This window comes from Misgurnus anguillicaudatus, chromosome 1 (assembly GCF_027580225.2).
Source record: "Misgurnus anguillicaudatus chromosome 1, ASM2758022v2, whole genome shotgun sequence".
Classification (NCBI taxonomy): domain Eukaryota; kingdom Metazoa; phylum Chordata; class Actinopteri; order Cypriniformes; family Cobitidae; genus Misgurnus; species Misgurnus anguillicaudatus.
Window position 1 is genome coordinate 6,073,833 of NC_073337.2, and position 19,239 is coordinate 6,093,071.

Genomic DNA, 19,239 nt, shown 5'->3' on the forward strand with positions numbered 1-19,239 from the left:
CTCTCCCTCTGTTCCTGTGTCCCGCTCCCTCCCGTCTCATAATGTGTCAGTCATTTCTGATGGGTTTCTTATTAAATAATAATGGATTTAGATAGCTCAAGGTTTAAAAAGGGGCGGGGTCTTTGAAGAGGGCGTATTATAAACTTAACAAAACCATGGTTCATTGTTGGCAAAATGATCATGATAGCCTTTATATTTCACATCTATGTGGTTCAGTCTTGTATACTTCCCAGGTGAAAAAGTAGTACACTTCCATAGTGTACTTAAAGTGCTTTATTTTCGCACACTAATTTTGTACTTAATATACTACAAGTTCATCTTTAGTACGTCTTAAGATGTTCTTAAAATCATCTAAGTGTACTTCACTGTGCTATTTTGAGACACCATAAATATGAACTAAAATGTGCTAAAAATGTATTTAAAAAATGTATTTAGGTACCACTTGTAGTAAACTTGAAACCATTTTTGTTTGAAAGTTGAGTTCAAGTTGAATTCAAGTGTTAACTAAATAAATTTTTTAATACAGAGATAGTATGTTAAAGGTGCACTTTAGTTCATATTCATGGTGTCTCAAAATAGCACAGTGAAGTACACTTAAATGATCTTATGAACATCTTAAGAAGTACTAAAGATTAATTTTTAGTATATTAAGTACAAAATTAGTGTGCGAAAATAAAGCACTTTAAGTACACTATAGAAGTGTACTACTTTTTCACCTGGGTTATTAGGCATACTTTGCTATTCATTAAATATTTAGGCCTAAGAAGTTGTATGAAATATATGTATCTAAATTTATTAATTAGTTTCCACTATTTTCACCAGAAGTCTTCATTTAAGGGGTTATTTTTTTCAACCCCCCCCCCCCCGGCGTTCCTTATTTCCATTTCAGAAAGTTGGCAACCCTAGTTGAAACACAGATTCAAGCAATATCAGAGCAGAACAAAAGAGGACAAAAGATTCAAAACAGAACCAGAGGTATAAAAAATAACATCTCAATGAGAAACGTTCATCTGCAAAAGTGTGGAAAATCACATGTTCCACGACAGTGTCCTGCCTTTAGTGCCATATGTCATGCTTGTGGAAAACATAATCACTACGCCTCAGTCTGGACATCTATCGATCTCTGAAGGGAATAGCATCGCTGCATCCTACCTCAACCATGCTACTGGCATACAGAGGGAAAAAACTAAAGCCAGAAGGTGTGACCAACCTACAGTGCATCACATACAAAGTGGAAGTTTGCTTACCTTTCTACATCACTGGACATTCATCCATGCTCCCATCACTTTTATGTTGAGGGTAGGTCTTAGAGTGTGGTCATGGTTGCTTAGCAACAGAAGAAGCCACGGAAGAAGCGGCTTGACCCACGTTTGACACGTTTTTAGATGCGATGGAAAGGCCCCTTAACCCTCTGGGGTCTTGGCTGATTTCACATCCTTGAGCAGTTTTGACCAGCACTGACATCTGTGCTTTTTTCAGTTGCTTAAAATCATAACAATTTCAAAAGTCTGTGTTCAACCCAAACTCAGCTACAATATTATGTGAGCAACATGTATGTACATGTTTGTACTTTTGAGGGAAAAATGTTTATGTGTGGTTTTTGATAAAGTCCTTAAACCCATACTAAACATGTTTTCACAAGACTTTTTACAGCATCTACTAGTCTAGAGTTTTACTAAACGAGGCAAATAAGCAGAGCTGATCGTGAGTTCAGCACCATGGACATTGCAGCAGAAAATTCAGGATATGAAATCCCAGCTAACAAAGCTAGTTTCCACCCTGCGCAATTATAATTTTCACGTTAAGCGCCACGTTGTTTTAATAGCAAATGCATTTGCCCCCCCTTTTGGGCCCATGGGCATTCTGGTCTGAAAACGAGGTGTGTTCAGGCGCATTGTTGGTGCGTTGCTATTTTGAGGCAACTAAAATAGACTACGCCATTGACCAACAAAAACATTTTTAGTTATGCTGGTTAAAAGTCTTCTCACATCCTGATAGCAATCACTGTGTTAAGTTGTTTAAATGTATTTGTAGAAATTTATGTCATCTGTGAAAGGCGTAGGACCAAAAAATTTTCAACAAATCATAGATTTCGATCCGAACGGACGTTTCAATTTTTGTCCCTTATACGTAAGTGTAATTTGAATGCCCACCGTGCAGCGAGTCCACGCAGACACCATACGTCATTGGCGCGTTCACGTGCGCTCACCTCCTGTCTGTAAACAGTGAGAACAGTAAACTTTTCTGCTGAATTGACAACCTACACAGGAGGCACACAACGAAAGACATCTTTTATAACAACAACAGCAAAAACTGACTGGATCAGCAAGAGCAAAAACCCAAATTAACATCGGTAACTTTACTGCTTTACCACGAGATGAAACAGCAGCAGGAGGCAAAGGGTCTGAAAGAGTCATTGCACTGTTTATTTTGGTAAGGTAGGTACGCGATATGTTTGTATTGAGATGGATTCAGATATTCTACTTTGATGAAACACTGTGTTGCTTATGAAATTTGTGTTCGTTTTTGGATTAGCGTAATGATATAGTTACTACGTCTACACAACCGAACGTGTGCTTAAACTAATTCTGATGTAAACCAGTTGTTTGGTTATTTTGGAAGTGTTATTCGACTTTGTACTGCAAAGTTTTCTCACTGCTGATTGCAGGCTTGTGCACAATTCAGAATTGAATTGAGAATGACTCCTTAATTCCAATTCAATTCTTGAATTTGAATTGAATTTGAATTGATGTCAAAAACAGGATCTAGAATTTCAATTTGAATTTGAATTAAAGGAAGCAGAATTGCAATTCAATAGAAATTCAAACAAATTCATATACATATTATACAGTAACTGAATTGTTAAAAATTAAGCTTTCAGTATATGTCAGATATGATTGCATTACATATTCTATAAATTAAATTAGTTTGAACTACTACTTTGAACTACAGATTAAATTAACAGGAAATTTTCCCCCCAGCAATTAAGTTTAAAAACTCACACAACAAATAATTAAGTTAGATTTTTTTGTAATTGTAATTTTTGTGGAACACAATGGAACATGACTTCATTTCCAATAATGCTTTACTTTAACCAAGTATTTAAAATGGTTGCCAAACAATTTTGCCAAAGTAACTTTCCTAACACTGAATGTATGAGATTCTTCCTGTTGTGTGACGGTGGAATTTCTTTGAATTGCCATGAATTTAATTCCACTTCCTGTCATTCCAATTCAAATTCAAATTCAACTTCCTGTAGGGCGGAGTCAATTCAATTCAAATTCCAATTCATGAATTGAATGGAGGCCAATTCTGAAATTCTGAATTGTGCACAAGCCTGGCTGATTGAGACATGAGATGTGACCGTCTGATCTGTGCTTGTTCATGTGTTTTGAAAGAGGCCTGACTTTGGATGCCGGTTTGACTTGAGGGTGGGATCGGGATTCATTGCTAGGCGGCTACCGTTAGCATTTTTCAAAATGTGTTACCCTGCCTTTAAAGAGCGCATTAGTAATATGCGCCTATAAAGTGGAGGACAACGCGGGTTTGCTTATCACATAGTACATGAATGCACAGCAGTGCAAAAACGCTTTTAAATATGAAAGATTAAAAATTGAATGTAAAAGATTATTATTGAGTCTCTTGGACATAAATGGGGATCGATTATAAGACGTTAGAAGGCGCAAAGAGCTGCTTCACCTGTAGCCTGGTAAGTAAATAAATGCTTTGCTTTAAACAAATGCATCTGTTTTTAAATGGGTTTTTTAATGCTACCTCACGGATTTATTGTATATGATGACCTGTACTTGTGGATATGGTGAGATGAGAAACATTTTTGAAGTCTGAAGAAGGGCGATAGCCCGAAACGTTACTTCGATTTAATAAATCAATAATTTTTGTGAGTTCAGTGTGCGGATTTCATTTTTTTTCTTATTTAGTTGTATTTTTTTGGATTCCGGCACCTGCTAGTGTTTGGATGTGTGCGTCTCTCTCTTTAATGAGAAACATTTTTAACACTAGAAGCGCCAGAATTCCAAAACTACTAGAACCGCCGTGAGCGGTCATTTTGACCGCTAGATTATAAACTCTATAATTTCTACATAAATTACCCAAATGAGAGAATAATTCATTAATTGTGTTAGGATATCTTTTAAAAAACAAAATAACACCAGCATGTACATTTTTATTTAGTTAAAAAAGATCATTATACATAGATAATTATTAATATAAATATTCGCATAATTTCGTATAGTAAAATGTAATTATATATTCAGTATTTCTCTTTATTTATTTAACATAACTTAGAACAACAAAATAACATTTAAAAGGATTTATTGCTCTATGTTCTAAATGTTCTAACATTTATGATACATTATAACAGAACATAATCGGAAAAGCTGGAAACAAGCAGCTCTAAAGTTAAAAAGAGCCACGAACAAAGTAAATCTTGCTGCTTGTGCACTCCTTGAAGAGGATGTGGGCATTGATTCCAGCAAGGTCAAGGATGTTGTAGAATACAGCCACTGGCCATCTACGCATACCGCATTTCACAGAGTATGCCCGTGCCATCTGATCTAAGACATCCACCCCATACTTGGTGTTGTTGTAATAGATTTTTTAGGATACTAATATCCTAAAAATAACAATTACGTAATAATAATAGTCATATTATAATAATAATTATATTCTAATAATATGAACAGCAGGACAAGTGAATAGCCCAGGCAATAACTTGCGCAGGGCAGCACTCGATAGGACAGCGGTGCACAGCGGAGAGCAGGGAAGCCAAGCCTACATGGAACGTCAGCTGTGAACGGAACATCTGGAACCCTAATCTCCGAAGAAGGTAGCCGCCTCTTTTTCCTTGGTACAGATTCTGACTCACTCTCTGATGAGGGTGAATTGTTGTCTTGCACCCAGGAAAGGTCGCTGTCACTTTCCACCTCAGATAGCGCCCCTGCATCAGAGTCATCACTGTCCAGATTGTGAAGCATCTCCAAGGCCATGGCAGCGGTCATATTTCTCTTCATTCTACTATTTGTATCAGACATTTTCTAAACGGTCCCTCTAAACTCTTTATAAACCTATTTATTTAATTCAATAATAATTTGTAGTAGTGATGCACCGAAATGAAAATTCTTGGCCGAAACAGAAAACCGAAAAAAGGAAACCATGGCCGAGAAACCGAAACACCGAAATAAATTATTATGCCAATTATTAGTACAATTGCATTTATGGCTATCACTGTGTGCTAACTTTACTAGGGGTGTGTGACGGATAAAAAAACTCACAGTTCGGATCACATTACAGTTTTTGAGGCACAGATCAGATTATTTTTCGGATCAGCAAAAAGCAGGTGGGAAAAATCTAATAAACAATAAAGAAATTGCAAACATTTATAAAAGAGAACAAAGTTGTACATTAATAAGGTCTGAAATTAGCATTAGGTACAGAAATCAAATTAAATTAATCATAACACAATAAATTAAATATATTATTATTTTTTAGAGCTATTTGTCTCTTTGTCATGGGTTGTTTGATCAACATTAATGACACAGACTTCAGTAGGTTAATCTGACTGTAATCTATACATACATAAACAAATGTTTTTATTAGAAAAAGAATACTGTTCTGAGAATTTTGTTTATATGTGCCCTGTCAATAACAGAGAGAATTTATGTTTGCTTGTTTTTTTTTAAACGCGTCTCTATTCAAATTATTAGTGCAGCACTGATTTGGAGACATTTACAGTACATTAAAACATTAGGATAGGTGAAGAAAAGAAACCGATCCACCATTGCAAACACAGTTTAGAACAAACAAAAAGACAACAAAGAACAGGAATCAAACAATATGGTAACAAACATGCTCCACAGCTTTCTGTTTATGGATGAAATAAAATTAAAGAAGAAAAACGATAGTATGTGTGCAAATGCTGTCTATTTCCTTTGTATAATTGTTTGTAGTGGAGTGTCCTGTCTAAATATTTTCACGCGCATGCGATGTTGTACGCGGACTGTACGCGCACTGTCCGTGCGGTCTCAAATTTTGGGCTGCACGCGGACGGTCCGCGCTGCCGGCCGCGGACCCTCCTGATGACGAAAATGATTGCGCGCATACGCGGACGTCCCTAGTATACTTTCGGCTTTAAGGGCACTTAAACGCATGCATATACAGAGACTGATGGTGAATCCCAAACAGCGCAACAGTCGCTCCACATAAAAACGTTACGTTGTGTTTCATTGCTTTATTCGCCAAATGTACGTTAATGGATTACAGTAAGAGACACATAGCGCGACTCTCTCTAAAGTTTACACATCAAGACATTCTTAATCTTTGCAGACGCGTGCAAACAGCTGGACCCTGAGTGAAACCTGCTTGAGCACGAAGGGGAGGGGTGGGAGACGACTGATCACCGTGAGACTGAGTGAAACCCAAGCGCTAGCGCACAGATGAAAGGGGCGCGGTTGACATTCATTTTCGGTTTACATTTTCGGCTTGATTTTTTATTTCGGCCCGAAACCGATAATGCCATTTTCGGCCGAAATTTTCGGCGACCGAAATTTCGGTGCACCCCTAGTGTTAAGTAATGCTTAAAAAAATCTTGTGACGCTGTCCAAGTGTTACAAATAAAGTATTTTTAGTGTACAAACCTTTTCTTACATACTTGTAAATAATTTTTTGATGATATTGGATAGCCATACATTTAAAGCAATTAAAAGTCTGCTTTTTTACTTCCATAACTAAAAGAAAACGATTTTTAAAGGTTTTAATAAAAAAAGAACAATTTCAATACAAGTGAAAAACAACAGAATTATTTAACATTAATCTTAAACTGGGGATCTTCTTTCTCTGCTTAGTTTTTCAGTTTACAAAGTCCGTCATCTAAATAGGGATTAGACATAGCGCCAGCGCAACAGGCTTTTAAAGGGGATGAGAGCTGAGACTCTCATTGGTTTATTGCACGTTACACCCAAAATACTCCCATTACAATAGGACCAACCCTTTTTGACCATGCGCTCGGCGCACAAACCATTTTTCCGTCGTTAAATTAGCAAAAGTGGATTCAGACACGCCCATTTAGACGTTGCGCTGTGCGCTTTAGATAATGCACAGATCGTTAAAATAGGGCCCTTAGTGTTACTTTTCCTTGTGACTCCTATTTTATTTACTTCTGCAAATAACTTGGCTTATTGAATAATATGTTCCTCTGCCATTCCAAATAACCTATTACATGTTAAAACAATCCTCTGTGTTGTATCACCCATTCTCTTTACTCATCAATAATTGCAGCCATTTCAAGCAAATCGTGTTGTGTAAATTATTTAAATAATCTACTTTCAAAAATTTTGCATCTGAAAGGGAAACTCCCACCAATGCATATGCAATACGATCAGTCTCAAAAATAACTAGACCACACCTTTTCAGCACTAATTATCCACTGTGCATCTTTAGTAAATCTTGACATTGTTATTTACCACCAAGAAGCTGTCAGTAAATCTGGCCCGTAGTGTATTAAGTTGTTATTGAACAGAGTTAGAGTCTGCTTGGCCAGTTCATTATCTAAGAGAAACAAGTACCAGCGTTACAGTTTTACTGTTGCGCAGTAAAATGCACAAAAGAAAAACTGCCCATCATTATCTCTCGACTCTTATTTGTGTTTTTGTAATTATTGTAGTACAAACACAACAAGGGATGAGCATGGTCAACTTATCAATACTGTGAGTTTATTTACAGACGCCATTACTTTTGTTGCGTGTTGTTTGTGAAAGACGCACAAGACGTGTGATTGTGCATGTAATAAACATGCTGTGTGGCGATAAACAACAAATAAACAATAAAGACATGAATAATCAAGGTTTTAGATGTCCAGATTGCAATCTGGATACCACAAAGTGCGTCAAATATGATACCTTGTGTGTTTGTTTGTTTGTTTGTTTGTGTCTGCATGTGGCTGTCATGACAGAAGCACAAAGAAATCACTTGCGTCCGTGAGAATTAAAATTCTGTGAGAAGACAGGCGTGAGTAGATAAGGATTTAGATGTCCTATTTTCACTTGGATAAAATGATTCAGCACAGAAATGAATGGAGAGACTAGATCAGGAAATGAGTGTCCATTGACTGCAGTGCGTGAGTTATGCATATGGATCGTCTGAGCTCTTTTATTTGCGATCTCAGCTCATTTTGCATAATGGAGTAACAGGAGAAAGACAGTACCTCTCCTCCTTTTCATTCAGTTTACACCGAATGAGAATATTTTTTTTTCGATTTCACATAGAAGTTTTTGGTGGTTTCAAAATTCATCCCTGTTTGGATCCTAATGAATGAATGGTGCTAGGCTAAATGGTGTGCTGTAAAACGATAAGGTGCACGCATTGAGAAAAGAGAGGTATGTATTAATTTGTCTAAGTTGAGGGAAGAACATAGTAAAATATTGAAAAACGTAGCAGAATTTGTTCTAAAAGAGTCTTTGTAATGAGCAAGTTAAATCTGCCTAGCAGCTCATCTCCAGCATGCATGGCTAAAAAAGAATTAGGATTTAGTCTGGTTATGATTCAGGCAGATTGCGCAAAAGACTGCAGTTGTGATGAACTATGGGGGAAAGCAGAGCAACAATTTCTGTATAGTGTATTAAAGTACAATACTTTTTAACTCATTCACCGCCATTGACGAGTTATCTCGTCATTTATGAGTTCATATTTAACTAATAAATATGCCTTTCTGGACGAATTTCAAAGTGAAAGTGTAATATCGCTTTTATCCACCAGATGGCCAAACCGAATTTATCAAAAACGGAAGTTAAAAAGATTTAATGATTTATTTTAACTGCCTTTATGTTTAATAGTCATTCTGAGTCTAATCTCCAACATAAAAACGCTACTTTTTAAGCTTTTTGCTCAAAATGTTGTATTTTTGAAGAGAAATATCCATATTTCAGTGGTTATATTAAGTAGAAAAAGTTAATATATAATGAAAAGTTTTTTCCCCGTTTTGTTGGTTTGTTTGTTGGTTTATTGTTTGTTTGAAAGCAGAGGGTGTGTTTTTGCATTTGATATATTTGTATGTTTATATATTTATAGAAAATAATTTTTCCTGCAAGGAATTTTGTGAAAATGTTGTTAAAATCACAAACATGCAGGTGGGTAACTTTTCTTAAAAAGGCTGGCGGTGAATGAGTTAAAAGTAACGCAAAAAGAAACAAAATAAACACAGTCTACATAGCGAGAAGTCCGAGTTGCAGGAAAAATATTGATAAAGGTGTATATCAATTTTAACCAATGTCTGTGTTCGAAAAATAAATTTATGAAAATTGTTTATAATCAGTGTGTTTCAAAGTGACTGCCTTCAGCAGAGGAGTTACTTACAGAATAAGGGTCAAGATTAAAAAAATACAGGAGGGAAGTGGGACTAGGTCGTCTGTGGAGGCAATATCATGCTAGCTTTTGTGAAACAGGTTCAAGTAAAGACAGTGGAATATGAGAGATAAATATGGCATCTAGCTGGAGCAGATTCACGAAAACATTCTTAAGACAAAAAATAAGAATGTTCTTAAGATACATTATAAGAAGTGCGTAAGAATGTTCCTAAGTGCAATTCTCAAACATTTCTTAAGAAGTTCTCAATTTTTTTCTTAAGAATATCTTAAATATGTGTCTTAAGAATAAAATGACAAACTTTTAAATGAATTAAGATAGCCTGCTAATGAGGTAACAATACACTTATTCATTAATCTTTTGACTACCTTGCGATCATTAACGCGATACAAACGAGTGATGCATTAAGACTAATACAGGATGTTATTCGCTGTTGTAACAGAAGCCAGCTAGTATTAAGGCGGTGTGGTGCGTGAATATAATTCCATAATGTCCCAAACGGTACGTCATGTGGGTCGAGCGCACTGGTTGTGGGCACTTCACTCTCTGTGCCCACGGCTTCGTCTCCCGCTACCCGCGCTCTCAAGTCAAGAGACGGACGCGGAGGGTGAGGTGTGCCCGCGGTTTCGGAGCCCTCGACTCATATGACGGAGCGATTACCGGTTCGCCTCCCGCTTAGAGCGACTTTTAGCTGTTAAGTAATTTCACAGTGAATGTAGGCTATTACGGAGGAAGTTAAATGTTTGCTAATATTATCACTAATACTTATTTTGTTGCATGACATATTACTGAGTAAGCCATTAAACTTCATTATATGAGTGTGGAATTCCTCTTTAAATTAATCTATGTGAAGTAAACTGATTAAATTGCCATTTCAGACTACAAAATACAGCATGTCCCATTTAAAACAATCACATTTACTTATAAAACATCTTACATTTTGAGATTTAAGACTACTGTAAGATTATCCTAAATTTAAGATGTTATTTAAGACAGTTTATTTTTCGAGAATTGGAATTCTTCTTAAAGTGCCCATCTTATGACTGCTTTTCCAAAAGTTAAATAGGTGTATGAGTTCAATAAAGCATGTTTCAAAAGTTGTTAAAAGGTGTTGTTTAAAAAGTATAATTTACGGATTAGCATCAATGTATGATCTCTGTTTTGAGATACAGATGCTCTAGCATCATAAATGTAGTATTTTGTGACAGAAGATGACAACATGCGAGTTGGAGACCTGCGAGTGGGGTGGTGGGCGGGAAAATTCAAACTGAATGTGACGAAACGGCTAGTTACGTAACAACAAGTTTGAACTTGCGCAATCTGAGACTCAAGGCAGAGGACATTCAGAAACCTGTATCTCACTCAAAACAGCATGGATGGATTTTTTTCCAAGTTTGTATGCGTGTGGGAGCATCAGAGACACAAAATAACACCCCAAAACCCAGAAAAATTTAGTTTTTCATAATATGGGCACTTTAAGTTTTTTCTTAAGAACATACTTAAGGAAAAAATAAGAACTTTCTTAAGAAGCTTTTTTGAGAATACAAAATATTCTTAACTTTTTTCTTAAGCTTGAATTTAAGATAAAAATGGCAGTTAAGAAGATTTTTCTTTTTAAGAATGTTTTGTGAATCTGGCCCCTGGTGCTGTTATGTGGTTGATGCTGGCACTCTAGGATGAGTCACAGACCGGTGGTAGTTTCCATTTAGAAATCGACCAGCATTTGCAGATGAGGGACACTATTTGCAAGTAGTATAAAATTAAACAGAAATTATTCTGGCCAATCCGGGGCCCCTGCACACGTGGTGCCTTGTGTTAATCCGCCTTGACCACAGCCCAAAAATTGAATTTTCAAACTGGTGTGTTGATTTTTTTATCGTATGGAAAAGATTGGAATGTCTCTTTTTGTGTTCATCAGAATAAATAACAACTTACATTTTTGAAGAATGAGAGTGAGTAAATAATGAAAAAAATTACAAACACAATTAAGAATTTTTAATAACATGTACTTTATTCATATTTAGCTCCAGTTAGGTTGGTGAATGGTGATAACTCATGTTCTGGAAGAGTAGAGGTTTTTCAAAATGGGGCATGGGGGACAGTGTGTAAAGACTACTGGGACTCTACTGATGCCGCAGTGGTGTGTAAAGAGTTGGGATGTCCGACCGGTGCTGAAGCGAAAATGTATAACTACTTTGGACCTGGTGTGGGAACAATATGGATGGATAATGTATATTGTTCAGGGACTGAACTGTCACTAGAGGAGTGCAGATTTCCTGGATTGGCAATAAACAACTGTGGTCATTCATCTGATGCAGGAGTCATCTGTCGAGGTAAGATAGATACAGTGTTTCTTCCTTTGCAAGTTTCTACTCCATTCTATTTCATTCAGGATATTTCTGATTGCATACAAACAGTAATTAGGTTTAAAGCATAACTAGACTCATAAAACCAGACTTTATGCTGACCAATCTATTTTACTGACCACCTTTAACAATAAATAATGGCATATCAGTCTATGGAAATGGTGCACATAAACGAGGAATATATATATATATATATATATATATATATATATATATATATATATATATATATATATATATATATCTTGTCTGCATTCAGTATTATGTAACACAGCATTATTATAAATGAGTTATGAGATTTGCAGACAAGGAATGGCAATATTGACTTTGACCCATCGTCATCTCCTTATGGTTTTCTTTCACTCTTCTTTAGATATTAGACTGATAAATGGAGGTAATGTGTGTCGTGGAAGAGTGGAGGTTTTATATAATAATCAATGGGGAACCGTCTGTGATGCTGGATGGGATTTAACAGATGCTGCAGTGGTGTGTAGTAGCATGGGTTGTGGGGTTCCTGTAAGCGCAATCAATGGAGCTTTTTTTGGGCAGGGTTCAGGACCCGTGTGGCTGGATGGTCTGAGTTGTTCTGGGAATGAGCCAACAGTGAAAAACTGTCCATCAAAGGCATTAGGAACAAGTACTTGCACCCATGGACAAGATGCTGGAGTCATTTGTCGAGGTAAGTTAAAATGGTAATTTACAACTGAAGATCTCATAATAATAATTTAATTCAATACCTGAAATAGCTTCTACTCTGTCAAACCAATATTTCCTGCAGAGATAAAGCTGGTGAATGGTACGAGTCCATGTGATGGCAGACTTCAGGTTCTTTATAATAATCACTGGGGTGGAGTGTGTTACACTGGCTGGGGTCTACAAGATGCTACAGTTGTGTGTAGAACAATGGGCTGTCTTGGAGTTGTCGAGCCAGTGTCATATGTTGGTCCATTTGATGGGCCAAAATGGATGGATAATGTTGGATGTACAGGAAGTGAGAGGTTCTTGGGGAACTGTCCATTTACAGGATATGGTGTTAGCACTTGTGCGAATGAACTTTACGCAGGAATTATATGCAACAGTAAGATTATTTTAAAACGTTTATGTCACATCTATTGCAGGGTATGCAATATGAATGGGGCCTGTCATTTAGATATCTCACTATTTAAAGCCTAAAACTAATCAGGTTGCAAAAATAACCATTAGGAAACATTTTGGATACATTATTTTATGGTCGAAAATCACTAATAAGGCCTTTTAAAGTTTTTTTCCTTTTTTATTTAAGAATAATAATATTATTAAATAGTATATCATTTTGCAATATTTAAATTAGTAATTTATATGCAACAACAGGTTTGTGCTTAGACCTGAATGTCCACAGACCCTGGATTTATTTAGTACAGGGTCTGTCAGAGGCTGGAATTTGTTTAACCTGGATACTGTAGGGAAACATGATGGGAAATTATATAAAACTTTGACCTGTACAATGTTGCCTTAAGCATAGAAAAAAACAGACTTTTTAATATTTTTCCATGTTCTTTGAATTGCACACTTTCCTTGTTAAACTGAGCCACCAAATGTAATTTCATTGACAATTTAACACTAACAGATTATTTGCCTACTTTTTTAGATATTAGACTGGTAGATGGAGCCAATGTGTGTTCTGGAAGAGTGGAGGTTTTATATAATAATCAATGGGGAACCGTCTGTGATGCTGGCTGGGATATAACGGATGCTGCAGTGGTGTGTAAGAGCATGGGCTGTGGGACTCCAATATCAGCAACAACTGGGGCTTCCTTTGGGGAGGGTTCAGGACCCGTGTGGCTGGATGAAGTGAGTTGTTCTGGGGATGAGCCAACAGTTAAAAATTGTACATCAAAGGCATTAGGAATGAGCAGCTGTAGCCATAAACAAGATGCTGGAGTCAACTGTCGAGGTAAGTTGAATTGTCCATTTATGATTAAAGATCTCATAATGATACAATGTAATGTCTGAAAGAGCTTTTACTGTATGTAAAATCACTGTTTCCTGCAGATGTAAAGCTGGTGAATGGTACTAGTCCATGTGATGGCAGACTTCAGGTTCTTTATAATAATCGCTGGGGTGCTGTGTGTTATGCTGGCTGGGGTCCAGAAGAGGCTGCAGTTATTTGTAAAGAGCTGGGCTGTGGTGAAGTTATTCAGACAAAGTCATATCTAGCTCCATCTGATGAACTCGTATGGATGAACAATGTTACATGTACTGGAAATGAATTGTCAGTGCGTGACTGTCCATTTGCTGGATGGGGTGCAAGCAACAGCTGTACGAATGGACTTTACGCAGGAGTTGTTTGCAGCAGTAAGATCACTTTCAAACTTCCCCTTTGCGTCACAGCTAATGTTAAATGTGTATTATAAATAATGATCACTTTAAGTATGTTACCTTTTAAGCCTTAAACTAAGAAGGTTCCACTTACAATCTAATACATGCTGAACTGTTTACTTCAGAATGCACTACTTGGGTTTATTTTTGTTTGTTTTTTTTACACTTTTTGTACAGGTGACATGTATATACTAAAGGTACTGCAGGTGATTTAATAAATAATTGCTTCTAAAGATCTTCCCAAGGACACCCCATGAGCTGCCCAACAAACTCACTTTGCGCTAAAAATGCAAAATGTGAATTGCTCCTAGGACTATGTTTACATTAATGCGTTTATCCTTTAAAACGCCTTTCATCTACACTACATCACCATTTTCGACCCTCATAAACGGATTCGTTCGCAAACGCTGCAGACCCTGTTTTAGTTTGAGAACTCAGACGCTGAGTGTAAATGAACGTAGATGGAGTCTTATGTAAACGAACAGCTGATGTTATCGTGACATTATTTTCGAGTTTAATTTAAGTTTTGTTTTCTACTTTAAAATGAATTTCATTTCAGATAATTTGTCTCTTAATTTTAATTGATGTTTTGTTGATAAGTTTTGTGAATATAAATTAATAAAAACAATAAACTCAACGTCATTAATATTTAATGCTCGTTTAGCCGCTTGCGCTTTTAGCTATTTCTGTGTTGCTAGCGCAGGACGTGCACAGACCTCGCACACTTTTAAAAATTAATGCAATAAGCATTTCTGTTGGCTAAAGCTATACTTCACCTCTTACTATGTTTGATTGAAGTTTGCATTTGCTGAAATTTATTTTTGCTTCAAGTTCGCTACTGTTTAGTACTGTTCACTTGAATGCTTTCTTTTTAAATCAAAAAGACCTTTCTGTTTAGTTATAAAATCAAAATTAACCTATTAATCGTATTAATATGTTGTAGGGGGGAGCTAGAACAGTATAAGACTTTCCCAAACACATTTTTATATGTTCAAAAATAGTGTCTGTAGTTGCTAGCAAAGGACCCAGGTATAAATTTTTGTCAATATCACACACACCTAGGCTGCATAAATGCACAAAGGTAAGCTATTATTAGAGTAATAAGTTATTTTACACTTTTATGCCCATGCCCAGTTACATCATTGGTCATGTTTCATGTGTTTATGGTGGTGTATAGTGTGGATGAAGATTTTTTTCAAAATGCCAGTATAAACGAGGGTCGTTTTCATTTTAAAATTCTGTTTTAAAACGCAAATGCTCTAATATAACAGGGCCTAAGACTAAGGCTGGCCACACACATGACGATTTTAAGCCAGATATTTCCTCCCCCGATTAGTGTTTTATCGCAGCCTATTTTTTTTGTCTTAAAAAACTTTCGGTATGTGATTTCTTTGCGGTTATTTTGTGGCTCCTGATCGCATTGAAGCTTCCCCAAGTCCATATCGAAAATATCAATCAAGTTTGATTTTTACGACTCTTGATCGGGCTGCCTTCGACATGACAGCTGCAATAGCCAATGAGAGTGTGCAAGTTTCAATAAGATGTTGCATGCTTTTATAGCTGAAATAAAACACCCACAAACATGACATGAAACAGGAGTGTTGAGAAAAAATATAGACTTGGACAACTTTGGTAACAGTACAAGTGCTTTAACAATGTCTCCTGCAAGAACATTAAATTCGTTTTTCTTAAGTCACGCTAGATCTCGCATTTCTGTGAGATTTTGCATCACTTTAAAAGCGTTACTACAGTCATCACATGTTATGTCTCGCGCTTTGGTGAAATCATCCAGTATGTGCGTTCTAAGGATTATGTTTTTTAAAATATCACTTCAAACTGTCCTTACGTCTGTGGTCGCCCAAAGATTTAAAATCTTTAAGATGTAATAACTGTCATGTGTGTCCCTGGCATAAAGATCATAACCTTATATTGCAACACATTACATACAATAATAGAACACCATTTTTTTTGGAATACCTACCCTTCATTCTGTGTTCTTCAAAATACATTTGAACATTCTACTAACCTGTAAGCAAGATTTTAAATGAATATCTGTCACTTTTATACATTAAACATGCCCTATAGAGAATGTAAATGGAAAAACTTTGGGGGGAATGCACACAAAGCTTTTACGCCTGTGGCCGGCGCATGTTTTCAGTTGTTTTCAATTGTATCCAATGGAAATGCGTCATTTTTTAAAACAGCCAGCAGCTGACGGATTTTTTCCGAGCTTAAAACCGGTGCTCAGCGTTTTTTCCGCACTCGGCGTTGCGCCTCGAGAGTTGAAAGAGATTCAATTATGGGTATAAAAGCTCCGCTCGTCAATGTCAGTTCCCACACGGACGTCCCCAATCATAGTGGAGGAGGGCAGCACAAGTATCACAACAACCAATCGGATCACAGCTCAAGTATCACAGCTATCAAAGTGCTCAGCTAAAAAAACAGCTGCCATTCGGCATCCTCCAGGCGTTTTCAGCTGCGTAAAAAAAGCTTTCTGTCATTCAACGAGCGCTCTGTATTGAAATTGTGTACAGCCCCTTACCAATGCATTCATATGAGATCATATGTGGAGCCTTTTTAGTTGTACTGCAATCTCCAATAATAATAATAAAAAAATTATACCTATACTTCATAAAAAATTATACCTTGAAAATGGTTATATAATTTATTTTAAAGTATATATTATTTTAATATTGAAACTAAGAATCCACATGCAAGTCTACAATCAGAAATCTCTTCATCTTTCATTTGTTTTTTCACAATTTTTCTTTCCAGTATCCAGGTTGGACATGTTCAATGCCACCAAAAGCCCTATTCGGACGGGGTGCGTTTTACAGGGGGACCTCTGAGAAAACCGTGCTTCTCAGAGGTCCTCTGTGTTTTTAATCCCGTCCGAATCGGCCATGTCTCCGTTTTTCTCTGACTACCTCCGTAAGAGTTCCAGAGCAATTAACCTACTTTTTTTACCGAACTCGGAGGTCCTCTGAGAAATGTAATCCTGTCCAATGCAAATGTCTGTGTTTGCCTGCAATATCTTTTGAAAACGTGGTTCTTGTTGTGTTTTGGCCAACGTGATCTGCCGTAAGGTGTTACTAACGCGCTTATATTATACTTCATGAGTCCCATTCATTCAGATATGGATGTTTTTTTACATTCAAAATAATCAAATTAAGACGAGCTGAATATCAAACACTGTTAAGACTGACCACTGTAAAATCAGTATGAGGTAAACTCAACCTTAATTTGTTCAACTCTGGAATGGTAATGTTAATTAATAAAGATAATTAATTCTTATTAATCATTATTTCTTCATTTCTTTGGGTTTATTATTAGCAGCCAGTTATATAAAACGCCACTTTAGTAGGATTTGTATAAGTTATTTTGATTTGTTAAAATTAAATTAATTAAAATGACATGCTCTGTAATAATTTTACATTTAAAGCAAAATATCAAACCTTACAAACACGTGTATACAGAGCACGTTATCTTCTGCAATGCCCAAACGCATGAAACAAGACACTCCCATCTCTGGAATAGCCTGAGAATTTTAATCCTGTCCGAATCGGTACATAAAATCACAGACGTCGTAGTTTGGAAAACTAATCCCGTCTGAAGACCACATTTACACATAGCCAGGTATTTAGAAAAACAAATATTTCCCCCCTTCCATTTTCAATAACAACATTGTGCACACAACATCACTTTCAAAGAATTTATCATTGACATCAACCCGCATAAATACGCCGTTGAGAGCCATAATAACTATGGCAAACCTATGGGCGGCAGTGCACGGAGAGGAATAAAGCCATGCAAACCAATCAGAATCGACACCAACAAATAACACAGGCGACTTCCTGTTCCTTTCAACTGTAAAAATAGGGGGCTCACATGACATTAAGCATTTTCTGGCGCATAATGTGACGTTTCAGAACCTAAACCCCATTTCTCCCAGTTGACACGGCAACACATAACGGGGGTTATCAGAAATCGTTTTTTTTTTTTTTCTACAAATGTTCAATTGCAAATATCATTTTGAATTGCAGTTTGTGAAACTGACCTACCAAAGTGTCCTTGATCATATAATATCAGACAGTTTATAGTCCACAGCTTTATAAGTATGATTATGTAAATGGCAGATAATTTAATGTTTTTGAACACCTGCTTATGGTTTTATGTACTCTCTTCTAGATATTAAACTGGTAAATGGAGATAATCTGTGTTCTGGAAGAGTGGAGGTTTTATATAATAATCAATGGGGAACCGTCTGTGATGCTGGCTGGGATTTAAAAGATGCTGCAGTGGTGTGTAATAACATGGGTTGTGGAACTCCAATAGAAGTAAAGTCCGGGGCTTACTTTGGGCAGGGTTTAGGACACGTGTGGCTGGATAATGTGGCTTGTTCTGGGAATGAGCTCTTATTGAAAAATTGTCCATCAAAGAAGTTAGGAACAAGCACCTGTAGTCATGAACAAGATGCTGGAGTCGTATGTCGAGGTAAGATCAAATTATGTTTTATTACTAATAATGATTCAGCAGTTCAATTACTGAAAGAGCTTCAACTGTATGTGAAACCAATATTTTCTGCAGATATAAAGGTGGTAAATGGTTCGAGTTCATGTGATGGCAAACTTCAGGTTCTTTATAATGATCACTGGGGTGCAGTTTGTCACACTGGCATGGGTCTGCAAGAAGCAACAGTTGCATGTAGTGGGATTGGCTGTGGTGAATTTCCAGTGCTACAGTCATATATGGCTCCAAATTATGGGCCAATATGGATGGATAATGTTATGTGTACTGGAAAAGAGTTGACACTGCGCGAGTGTTCATTTACTGGAGGCGGTGTGAGCAGTTGTGTGGATGGACATTTTGCAGGAGTTGCTTGCATCAGTAAGATAAAACTTCTAACTCAAAATATGTATTATGAATGAGGTTTCTAATTGAAGTATCTCCCTTTCCAATGCTTTTTTCCTAGCAAATAAATCAAATTAATATTTGTTTTGATAAGCCATTCTTGACAAAGTCCCTTTTAATTTTACAGCTTTTGTGAGAAAAAATGTGGTGAAGATTTTCATTTCAGCTGAGACTGACGTCAACGACCCCAAAATCATGAAGATGATAATGGACAAGGTGAGATAACATC

At 36.6% G+C, this 19,239-nt stretch overlaps 1 protein-coding gene and 1 long non-coding RNA gene across 2 annotated transcripts in view; one reads left to right on the plus strand and one right to left on the minus strand.

The window, feature by feature from the left end:
- The window catches only part of LOC141351464 (uncharacterized), a 461,703-nt gene that overhangs the window by 351,612 nt on the left and 90,852 nt on the right, over positions 1 to 19,239 (minus strand). The window lies entirely within an intron of this gene.
- The window catches only part of LOC129432496 (scavenger receptor cysteine-rich domain-containing protein DMBT1-like), a 35,794-nt gene that overhangs the window by 13,523 nt on the left and 3,032 nt on the right, over positions 1 to 19,239 (plus strand). The window contains exons 9-16 of the mRNA XM_055190949.2: positions 11,400 to 11,708; positions 12,115 to 12,420; positions 12,520 to 12,819; positions 13,369 to 13,674; positions 13,773 to 14,075; positions 18,288 to 18,593; positions 18,687 to 18,986; positions 19,138 to 19,226. Coding sequence (XP_055046924.2) covers positions 11,400 to 11,708; positions 12,115 to 12,420; positions 12,520 to 12,819; positions 13,369 to 13,674; positions 13,773 to 14,075; positions 18,288 to 18,593; positions 18,687 to 18,986; positions 19,138 to 19,226 — 2,219 coding nt within the window. The remainder of the gene's footprint in view (positions 1 to 11,399; positions 11,709 to 12,114; positions 12,421 to 12,519; positions 12,820 to 13,368; positions 13,675 to 13,772; positions 14,076 to 18,287; positions 18,594 to 18,686; positions 18,987 to 19,137; positions 19,227 to 19,239) is intronic.